The sequence below is a fragment of the Petromyzon marinus genome, chromosome 13, assembly GCF_048934315.1.
Source record: "Petromyzon marinus isolate PM22_M1 ecotype Great Lakes invasive population chromosome 13, UKy_Petmar_22M1.pri1.0, whole genome shotgun sequence".
Classification (NCBI taxonomy): Eukaryota; Metazoa; Chordata; class Hyperoartia; order Petromyzontiformes; family Petromyzontidae; genus Petromyzon; species Petromyzon marinus.
This window is the reverse complement of record NC_133679.1, coordinates 12,171,782-12,183,301: the sequence shown is the minus strand read 5'-3', so window position 1 is coordinate 12,183,301 and position 11,520 is coordinate 12,171,782. Positions and strand designations below refer to the sequence as shown.

The window sequence follows — 11,520 nt, the reverse complement described above, 5'->3', positions numbered from 1 at the left end:
ACGTATAGAAGTCTGAAAACACACACCTACCAGCGGTATAAGTCGCATCCCCTGGCGAAATACAGGACAAAAAACGTGCGTCTTATAATCCGGAAAAAATACGAAATGCGTAGCGCAATACGCTAACCACAGCGCCACTGCTCTGCCCAGGAATGTATGCATAAACAAGCATACACAAAGACCCGTTCCCGTGTATGTGCTACGAAGTCCGTTGGGTCAAGTGCCGTTAGCCAAGAACCTTTAAAGGCCCGCGCAGCGCACGTGGGGAATGGTGGCCAACACCGACCACCTTTGTCTTCCCGGTGCTGATGTTTATACACCGCATCGGGTACTTATTCCAGGCCGAGTGGACCGAGGGGAGGCCCAGCTCATCATCAAAAGTAGCATCCGTGATCGCGAATAGAACTCGGGCCGCTGAGTTTCGGAGCACACTAACGCGCGAACCACTGCGCTCCCCTCCCAACAAACCCCGCACAGACGCGCGGTGCTGGGTCGAGTTGAAACGCGCGCCTATAAAAGGGGAGGGGGGGGGGCGAGACATCGAAAGCGGCGCTCAGACTCGAGGATTCACGGCTGTGACCCGGTGCTGTGGCCCGGTGGTGGAAGTCGACGATGCACTCCCGGGAGTCGAGACACTTCGCAGATGGGGTGGACGGATCACGCGAAAAACGACGACACGCACTCGCGCAAAACAACGAAAGTTGTCTGTTAGAAATATTATTTGGGTCATTCGGTAAAGCCACGTAGATAGGTTCAAAGAAAAGAACAAAAAAAAAGACTGTAGAAAGCAGCACGGCAAGTAGGTGGCAGAGCAGCGTTTGAGGTTCTCCCGTGTGCAGCGTTTCGCCAGCATGAATCGGCAGTACTGATGAACATGGGGTGCTCTTTCCTCCGAATGTGTTGACTGCAAGTGGATTGCCTTCCTCCCGCCTCCTCTCTTGGTCTCCACTTCGTAATTTGTCAGCTGTGATGCGGAATGAATTTGAGCTGCGTAAAAGCACATCTGGATCAACTTTGGGCTTGGTTAAAGCAAAGTTCCGTCAATCTTTGTTAGACCCATTGGGAGTTAGATATATCTGGATCGACTCTGTCCTGGATCAGATTCTAGTTGGATTCAAGTGACATCTGCATTAACTTCGATACTGATCAACTCCCTAGATAGCGGTAGGAGCGGGATGAGGTGCGGTGGGGGGGGGGGGCTTCCAAACCAAACAAATATATTTTTTATACGGAAACATTTAATCGATAACTCAGGACGCACGCTATATTAATGGATAGCTTTATTATAAAGAGAAGATTTTTTTTGTTGTAAAAAAACGGCAGGAAAAAAAACCCATGCTTGAGCACTGCGGCACACTGTGCAATTTAGCCGTGATATCAAGTCAGGCGAATGGTTCAATTTATTGGGCATTACGGATAGGGAGCAGAAAACACATTTGACCGACTTCCCTTAGCAAGCACATCGAGACACGTTTTCTCCGAATGATACACAAAAACCATGTCGTTTAAAAGCCAAGAAGCTGCGGTGCGCGTCTTATGAAAGCCGTCACCGACACTACCCACGGATGACGCACAAGTGCTGATATGCTTAACACAAGGCACTTTTGTTCCACATTGAGCGCGTCGCTAACAATGCGAGGAAATCGCGCCAAGTCGTTTTGTTCCTAGACGGGAGGCGGAGCGATATCGCTCCTAAAGCAAAATCCAGCAACAGAACATCGCACAGCAAAGCAAAAAAAAAGCCTAAACCCAAACCCATTCCAAATACCTGCAACAACAGGAGGCCGTGATGGATTTGATGAAATCATGCAGATCATCAACAAAACTGAAACGATGTCTTGAACCATGTCATATTCTTCTGGATTCCACCTACAATGGCAGCTTTGAAATCGATTGACGTTATCTAAAATAATGGTATTGTTTTAAAAGTTACCCTCGACTTGGCTCTTCATTAGATTGGTATTTCCAACTTGGGATAACTCATCATTCAATCAGTGGCATCTCAAGAGCATTCCACTCCATCTCTGGCCCCTGTGCATATGGGGCGACCTCTTGCAAACTGAGACCATGGCTATTTTACACACAAAGACATATCTACTCATCATACAACCTGTCCACTTCCTTAACGTGCATCTCATGCTCTAGGTAGAGCCTTAACAGTGCTTGGACGGGTGACCACTCAGCAGCGATGGGTTTGTTAGAGGCTGCGGGCAATGTGGTGTGCCACAGAGCAGTGCCACAAGATGCATAGTTGCACTGTACATCTATGCTCCCGACCGTCAACCCCACACTAACCATAGTGGTGAGGTATGGTCAAATAATCCACACAACTCGCATGGCATGTGGAGGACCCATCATCCAGCAGTGAATTTCCCAAAAAAGGTTGTACGTATTTGTACAAAGGGTGTCTGTGCGTATGCATGGCGGGTCCAGCCGCAGTCGAATGTCTCCTCATATGGACCTTGGTAAACTCCAGCGGATTTGGCCTTTGTGGCAAAACCCAGGGCCCTTTAACGGCCAAACGCCATGCGTCTCCCCCCTAGCTACACCCCACTACACCGAGCCACATCTCACTCGACCCAGCCACGTCCTGCACGCTTCAACCTCTGTCCACCAATCAACACACCCACGTGCATCTTCTGACACACTTGCGGAGAAGTAGACCGGTAAACGCAAGGAAGGTTTAAAGCCGCGTTGCAAATAGCGAGGAAGAGGGACAGATGTTTCGGTTTTTGTTGTTTTCGTTTAAGCGCAATCCCCTAAGCCACATTATTCAAGAGCCAAAAGCTCCTACACCTCTTCCGGACGAGGATGAGCCTACCGGAGGGGCCTGCACACCCCCCCAGTTAAATCACCGTGCGCTGCTGGGATTGGACAGTAATGGCGACAACGGCAAAAACTAAATCTCAAGTAGCAACGAACTCGCGACGACTTAACATCTCAGCCAAGACAATCATGCTTGTTCCTTAACATCAATATAACACGTGACCGCACTTGGTACTGAAGACGGCCACAAGTTGTGAAACCAAAACAGCCGCGGCTGCGGAAGCAGCTGACCCGAGGCCGTCGAAGTACATGACAGGGCGTGCCCACCCCGCTACGGGCACCTCTCACCAGCAGGATCAACTGAAAGTACCGCTGGGCTGACGTCGAACTGATTCACATTAAAGAGGTTTCGTCTTTTAAAGTTGCGATTATCTTTCCTTGCGAGTACAATTACCGTGAAACAAACAAAATGTTAGCTGTTACCAGTCTTTAAACCCCCGAAAAATATATTAATGTGAGATCGTTCATATATTTTTTTTCAAAAAGCCACATTCTGGCTTTGGCTAATGGACCACCTCTCACCATTAACGCTCTATTCTATTGAAATGCAACACCCGCACCCCTCACATACACTGATATGTCACATCCCAAAGCACCGTCCGTGCGAACGAACATGCTTCCCTGATAAACCACGTCAAACAAGCCGCGCGCCGATTGCGAACTAAAGCTAAGGATTAGAAAACAATTGCCTAGTGACCCACACACAAACTTTGTAATTGTCAGGATTGTATTAAAAAGAAAATGAAGCAAAAAATAATATCATAATTCATGTTTTTGGTAACTGTCAACTTTTTTTTAAAGGATACAAAGTATTAAAAACAATAAAGAATAATAAACCTGTACATTATTTTTGTTTTATTGAAGATTAATATGTGCAATGAATGATAATTGTTCTAAATTAATATTTTATTACGTGCATTTAAAACTCATGGCAGGGTGGTGTGATTGAGTACAGGGCTAGAGGCCCAGGGTCATCCCTCGGCATATCGGCCACACCGGGGGAGAATGTACCATTACCAGAGCAACGTGCGGTACGAGTGGTGGAACAAAGCTGGGGGGGGGGGCCTTGGTGCCGAACCGCTCCGTAAAGAATCAAGAAGTGACACGAGGCATTTGAACAACAAGGAATAAAAAAAACCCCATAAGACTACGTGATTGTGTTCAAGAAACATTATCTAGGAGGCTACCAGAATGCAGGCTGCACTAAACAGGGGCCAACCTCGGCAAATTGGCCATGAGGACAACAGGATGGTAACAACGTAGAAGGCAGCAATGGGGCGGCTGGGCAGGACCTGTGGGGCCAACGGACGGGTATTTGGCGGAGGCAGTGCCGAGTATCGATATATATTATATACGTGTTTTATTGTTAACAATTCTCATGGTCTTCCTGCAATTGCAAGTGGGCGAGCGGGCGGTTTGTGGTGGAACCCCGGCGGTTTCCGTCACTCCGAGCGCTACTGCGGGTCCTCCCGCAGCTCCGTGGGCAGGAACTTGTACTGCTGCTGCCGGATCTGCGCCAGCTTGCGCCGCGCCTCATCCAGCTCGCGCTCCTTCCGCAGCATCTCCTCCTGCGCCGCTATGATCTGGGCGAATGGGCGGGCGGACGAGGAGAAACCGGCGTTAGCGGAGAGGGTGCGCGCCGCGATCGCACAACGCAAATCATTGCCGTTCCAACTTTGCTTGCTCTCTCCTTCCCCACGAGTGGAGGGCACGCACCTGCGCGATGCCGCCCACGAACTTCTCCTTGACGACGACGTTTTCCTCCTCCTGGTCGAACGCGGCGGCTTTTTGTGCCGCCTTCACGAGGTTCTCCGATGCCCTCTTCACCGCGTTTCCCGCACCCTGCCACGACACGATACACGCACGCGTGCGCACACACACACACACACTTGTAACTTGCCGTCCGAAATGTTCTGCGCTGTCAAATCAATTGTGAGGATTTCATGTGATGAACAGCAATACGCGTACACGTACAGCCGCTTCTATCAATCCACAACACACTGCTGAATGAGGGCGTCCCCCATGCTGTGTGGGTCGCGAGAATTAACTGATCATACTTTCACCATGCCGGTCAGTGATGGTTGGAAAAGGCATGGTGACAGAGGTAGCGGAACAGGCTCGGATATCACTCGCCACTAATGCTAGCCGTGGACGGGAATCAAACTCGGGGTACCAGGTTCATAGGGCAGTACACTAACCGAGATATTAAAGAGGTAAAGCGTTGTGTGTAATGTAACAAACGAAGATGACGCTTAACCGGGAGCGTGGTTCCCACAGCGCCTCTTTGTAATGCGACACCCTGGAATGTTCACCTGAATCTCGTGACATCTCTCCTCGCTTCGGAAACCGAAAAAGTGCAATTGTCTGCAGCCCGCACTGTGTAATGCGACGCCGTGGAACCTGGGCTCGATATCGGTTAAAATGTATGCGGGGAACAAAGCCGCACGTGGTAATCAGGTAACAAACTGATTAAAAGCTCCAGCAGGAGACGATAAATTCTTATGCGCTGAATGATAAATCTTTGTTCAAAACAGCCTCACAAAGTCCAATAATCTTTTTCAGGATCCTAGTTGTGCGACTAGTTCCTTGTTGGGTATGTGTGGAGGCAGTGGGAGGGAAAATGGCAGAGCTTGAAGAGAACGCACATACACGAGACAAGAACAACTTCGCTACACCAGATAAAACCCACATGGTCCAAATCGCAAAAAAAACTCGGGATTTGCGAAGCACCTGACATCTGACCACGAATCCACCGAGATGTGTCGTACACCACTTAACTATTTTTATTTTACCAGGTAAGGCTCACTGAGCTATATAGATAGCTCTTGTTCAGAAGAGACATGGCCACAATTGATAGCTCAACTCAGTGTGACTTATCATGTGGAAATGTATAGCAACCAAATACTTGAAACTCAACATTTCTAAATGTGAAGTGAAAAACCAGAGGACCGGGAGAAAAATCCACGCGAGCACGGTGAGAGGCACGTAAACTAAAAATATAGAGCAGGCATCAGGGTTGGGATCGAAACCACGACACCTCCTGCATAGCACGTGAGGTAGTTAACATCTCGCCATCGGGGCACCGCAGACAAACACAACAAACCCCGTGGTACAAGGCGGAGAGGAGCGCGGTGTGTACGCAGGCGGCGGTGGGGGAAACGCTCGGTTCGGCAGGGGGCGGCGCCGGTACCTGCAGCCGTCGCATGGCCTCCGAGTCGGGGGCGGCCTTCACTTTGCAGGCCACGAGCAGCTGGGCAGTCGAGGCTGCCACCTGCTTGGCGGACGAGATGAGCTTCTCCTCGCTGGCGTGGCCCTGCACCGCCGCGTTGGCCGCTTCGCACAGGTTGCTCGTGGCGGCTGCCACCATGCGGGCCTGGGACAGGGAGGGGATGGATGGGCGAGCCACGGGGGTCCCGTGCGCGGAGGTGGAGGGGGGGGGGGTTAGAGAGGGGTGTGGAGTGGGGGAGGAGATTGGGCAGCACGAGGAGGTTTGGTTTATGTTTGGTGAGGATGAGACGTGTGTATAAACAAAAGTAGTAATATATATATTTTTTTTAAACACGCTTTAATGAAATGTACCGTACGAGTAATGGCAGAACTCCACGACTCCAGGAAGTGGTCCCGAAGCTTGCCATAACTAAGGGACCGTGGTGATTTACAGCCAACGTCAGTTAAGCGTGGGACAATTAGACCCATAGCCGAAACATAAGATGTAAAAAAGATCGTTTAAAAATAAATATATTTTATTTTAATGATAGAATATAGTATTGTCATCAGTATGACATACGTATACAACGTTTGCAGTCCATATGACATTGGGAAGTGGATTAAAATTGAGTTACAAGATTTGATACAACAACAACAGAGTGAGTTAATAAAAAGCGTGTAAAATAGGTAAGAAAGAAGCCCTGAGATTCCTTTCTCACGCAATTAAAATTCTCACCGCTGATATAAGTCCCTGGGACCATTGCCCATCGTCAACCGCGTTGGCAGGACTCGCTCCGACCTGCAAACAGACACAGCACAACCAGACACCTTCATCAAGAACCATAGCAGCAGCAGCAGTGCTGGCATTGATGAAACTGTTCCCAGACTTTGGGCGGCTTCATTGCAGTCGCAAACCGGGTGGCAGGCGATACCTCACCCGACCGTACCTTTCCCTGCGCCACCAGCTCCCGCTGCGCGGCCGACGCGGACTTGACGAGGGCGCTCGTGGCTGCTGCGATGGCCTTGGCCGCCTCCAGGATCTGCTCCTCAAAGTTGAGGCTCTCGTCAGCTTGCTATGGGGATGGGGGCGATCGGAGAGGTTGGGAGAAGCAGGGGGGACGGGATAGGAGAGAAAGGGATGCGGATTAGGAAAGAGAAGATTGGGAGGTGATGATTTAGGATTCATGGGATTGGATGGGCAAGTAAGGAGTAAGATGGGGGATAAGAAAGGGATGTGGGACAGCGGTGGGGAAGAGAGGGTGGAGACAGATGTCTGTGGCATTAAAAGAAACTGTAATCAATCGGCTGTTGCGGGTGCTTCACAAAAGTAATGTCAGCATCAAGGGTAGGCGCTTTGGGTTACACAATATTACGAGTTACATTCAGCGATGAGCATTGATTCATTGTCACAATTCATTTGCAAATCCCGTTGACATGCCAAATAATATTCACGAAATTGACATATCCAGGAAAGCATCAAAGAACCTGAAGACTGTATGAAAAAATAAGAATAGGTTTTACCCTTTCTTCCAATAAACAGGTGTTAAGATGTTCAAACACTGAAAAGAAAAACCTTTTGCAAGGAATCATGTCTGCATTAACCACACGTACTTGTGGTGAACATGCAAACAAAAACATGCTCTGATAATCATGGGACCTCCTTTGCCAGTACCAAACATATGAGAACAGGTTTTCCCCTTTTTTTCTGGCAACAAAACAGGTGTTAAGATGTTAAAACACCAAACTGAAACCTTTTACAAGGAATCATGTCTGCATTAACCACAATACTTGTGGTCAGAATGCAAACAAAAAACACTGATAATATATACATTGTCCTTGAAACTGATTGGTCCACACCAGAGACAGCTTTCTTTTGAGCCTAATCTCAAACGGTGTTAGACCAGAGTATTGTGGTTAATGCAGAGATGATTCCTTGTAACAGGTTTCAGTTTGGTGTTTTAACATCTTAACACCTGTTTTGTTGCCAGAAAAAAGGGGAAAACCTATTCTCATGCTCTGATAATTATATATGCATTGTCCTTGAAACTGATTGGTCTACACCAGAGACAGCCTTCTAGTCTCACCAGTGTCAGACCAGAGAACGCCAAAAGGCGTTCGCTTGAACCGGAGACTCCTGCAGTGTGCAGCGATTTGCCAACTCCAGTTTAAGGAGCGCTTTGCGTGCCAGAGAAAAAACCCCGAGAAAACCCACCATGCACACAAAGAAGGGATCACATTCGAAGATCCACACAAACGGGCCAACACATGAACCCACTTGCTGTACTGACATCTCACAACCCAGCACGTACAGGAGTTTTACAAATCCGCACGATTCACCAACCACCTCCCCCACCCCCCAGCCTCCACTGTGATGCATCGCAGGGGCGTGCGCAAGCAAGACCAGGAAACTTGTGAATCACAAAAACAAATCGTATTAAAACCGTCACCGCAAAAACACCAGCTACCTTGAAGCATGAGCAAGCTACTGTGACCATATGTTTGATATACAGTTGATTGTTACTGAAACAACCTTATACCAAACATATCAGACAGTGGCTTGCAAGAGGGATATCTTCGTTTCACACAATCCTTGCCCATTGCTGTTCAGCCATCGAACGTACAAGGTGGCTGGGTATGTTAGGCAGCGGTACACAGTGTAGTCTCCAACTTTCCAACTCTTACCCATTCTGGCCTCTCTATTTGTATTATAAATAAGGGTCACTGCCCTAAAGAGCAACCATTTTCTAATTTTCCTTTTAAGGCAGTATTATTATTATTGATGAATGTGTTGAGTTTTTTTTTATTTGTGCTTGTGCACCGGTGCCAATGCAGCATCACCAAATAATTAATTTCATACAGTGTCGGATCAAAGCCAGCACCATTGGGAGCATGGGTTTAATCACAGGTGCCAGCCACCTGTGATTAAACTGGGATAAGTGTAGCGAATTGATGGTCTCAATATGGTCACCAATGACTACAGAAAACCCATCATGTTAAACTTCGTTTGTCACTCAGAGAATTTCACATTTAAGTTTGCCCGAAAACATTGCGATAATCACTCTTTTCAGGGCAAGTAAAAGGGTTGTTCACTGACACAATGTGAGGTCTCACTGCTCACAGCGAGCATTCTGAATGAAAATATCTTCATCTTGGGTCACTGTGATGCAGATAGCACGCATCATGAATATCCGTTGGGGAGAAAAAGCAACAAAATTCAAACAACCAAATTAATGACGAAACAACCACATTATTCACGCCATGCCTCTTTCAAACACAGCGAAGATGACACAAACACAATATAATTTGGATTAATAAAGAGTCTAAATGTGACCAAACCTCAAGCCTATACTAATAAACAAAAACACCTGGGATAGACTTGTACAGGCTAGACAGGGAATTGAGATAACGTAACGGAACGAGTGAATATTTAAAGACATTCTTGGGTCTTTCGGTAAAGTCACGTAGATAGGGTCAAAGAAAATAACAAAAAACTAGATTTCGATCTTTCGGTCGAAGACGACCGCTTGTGTTGCGATTGAAACATCGTATTTTATTTTGTTATTTTCTCTGAACCTATATACGCGACTTTACCAAAAGACCCAAGAATATGAATTCCTGCAGTCATGAAAGCTTTCAGTCAAGATTTATATAAAGACACTTCAGAGAGTAGTCAGTCAAAATAAACGGGAAGTCTGGAGTCCGGACGTGAACAGGGGGGATGGGACCACCGATCCTGGGCTGCAGGGGCCACTTCCAGCGAACCCATGGGACATGACGGGACATGACGGGACCCAACAGGGAGAGGGACGGGAACGCTGGGTGGATGGGACTCGACAGGTCACAACGGGGGGGGGCGGGGGGGGGGACGGGGTGGGACATTGATGGGACGCACCCTGGGCTTGGCCCTCGGCTTCAGCTGCTCCAGTTTCTTGGCTGCAGCTTCGATAGCGGCCGCAGCACCCAGGAGCTCGGCCTCCGCAATCACCGTGGGATCCTCGGGGTCCACCCACTCCGAGCCTGCGCACCGCCGGGGGGAGAGCGGGAGACAGAGGAGGCTCAAGAGGTGGAAACTGAAAAGCAGACTGTGCGCAGTGCTGTTACGGTTAATACACCCTCAGTATTGAACATTTTTTTTTATTTTGCCAGGTAAGGCCCACTGAGCTATATAGCTCTTTTTTTCTGAAACGACCTGGCCACAAATGAAGTGGCTCATCAACGAAGTGGCTTTTCAAGTGGAAATTTATTGCAGCCAAATACTCTAAAGGGATGTTTCTAAATGTGAAGGGAAAAACCGGGGGACCCGCAGAAGAACCCACGCAACCACGGGGAGAACACGCAAACTCCAAATATACAGCAGGCGTCAGGGCCGGGATCGAATCCACAACCTCCTGTATACCAGGCGAGCTAGTTAACATCTCACCACCATGGTGCCCATTAATCAGGGCGGCCAATGGACTACAACTGTGAACCTGTGCAACAAGCGGTCATGCGTTGCCACTGGGCTGCATCACGGCCCACTGGGCCTCGGTGCGTGCGGTGCGCACGAGACACACAAGCAGAGCTTTTGTGCAATCTTCTTCCTCGTCGTGTCTCCTGTCCAACCTATAGCAGTCTTTCACCAATATTCTGCACAGGCCACCGCTTTTGGTATTGGCGTTGCCAAATCTTGAGGCGTGCATTGTGGTGCTGCAGGGCATCTTGTGCAATGCTGCTGCGCTACAAATGAGGCCCCATGGTGTTCACGTTTATAGATGGATCTAACCTACAACCCGGAGGCAAATCCAGCAACATTCATGCTGATGAGGCTGTGAAAGTTGAAACTGGTCCAGGGTTAACCATACTTCAAAAAATACTGGCAGAAAACATTGGGGCAAAAAGGCCCAATGTTGATGGGAATGACATTTCATTTTATTTTGGTGATGGAATAAGACATTTTATTTGTTTACTTATTTAAATGTAATAATCATAATAATTTATATCAATGTGTCAATTCACGACTGAGTGAAGGCTTCCCCATACAATGTCAGTCATGAGTGGGGGGGGGGGGAGGGGTTTGATTGTAATTCACCACCGCTGGTCGGTACGGTTTAGTTAAGAGTAGCCGTGGTGGGGGATCAATGTCAGGTTGATGGGTGCACAGCGCTGTGGACAATCCCACCAATGTTGCACGCAGTGACTTTGCACTCAGGAGCAGCAGACAAATTAGGCACCTTTCATGGCCTCGGCCGACTGAATGAGCTCGGAGACGGAGCCGGCCACCCGCTTCGACAGGTTGGTCAGCTGGTGTTTGTTGTCAGCCGTTGGTTTTTGAAGAACCTGCAAGTGAGTCAGGAAAGTGGATTGGACAATATATAATTTGTATTGTATTCATATAGTTGATAAACAACACTTATGTTGACGATGTTGACAACGCCATTGATGATGACGATTCTGATAATTCCACTCATCGTCCATCAGGGGTCAGCGGTTAATGTGTTGGCATGTGAT

The 11,520-nt window shown here is 48.2% G+C and overlaps 1 protein-coding gene across 2 annotated transcripts in view; it reads right to left on the bottom strand.

The window, feature by feature from the left end:
* Positions 1-1,263: 1,263 nt before the first annotated feature.
* Positions 1,264-11,520, bottom strand: part of TLN2 (talin 2) — a 76,318-nt gene continuing 66,061 nt past the window's right edge. For both annotated transcript variants that reach the window (XM_032953555.2, XM_032953556.2), the window contains 7 exons: positions 11,244-11,349; positions 9,926-10,050; positions 6,981-7,106; positions 6,770-6,832; positions 6,017-6,199; positions 4,543-4,668; positions 1,264-4,409 (listed from right to left, as the gene is read on the bottom strand). In XM_032953555.2, coding sequence (XP_032809446.1) covers positions 4,281-4,409; positions 4,543-4,668; positions 6,017-6,199; positions 6,770-6,832; positions 6,981-7,106; positions 9,926-10,050; positions 11,244-11,349 — 858 coding nt within the window. In that variant the 3' untranslated portion in view covers positions 1,264-4,280. The remainder of the gene's footprint in view (positions 4,410-4,542; positions 4,669-6,016; positions 6,200-6,769; positions 6,833-6,980; positions 7,107-9,925; positions 10,051-11,243; positions 11,350-11,520) is intronic.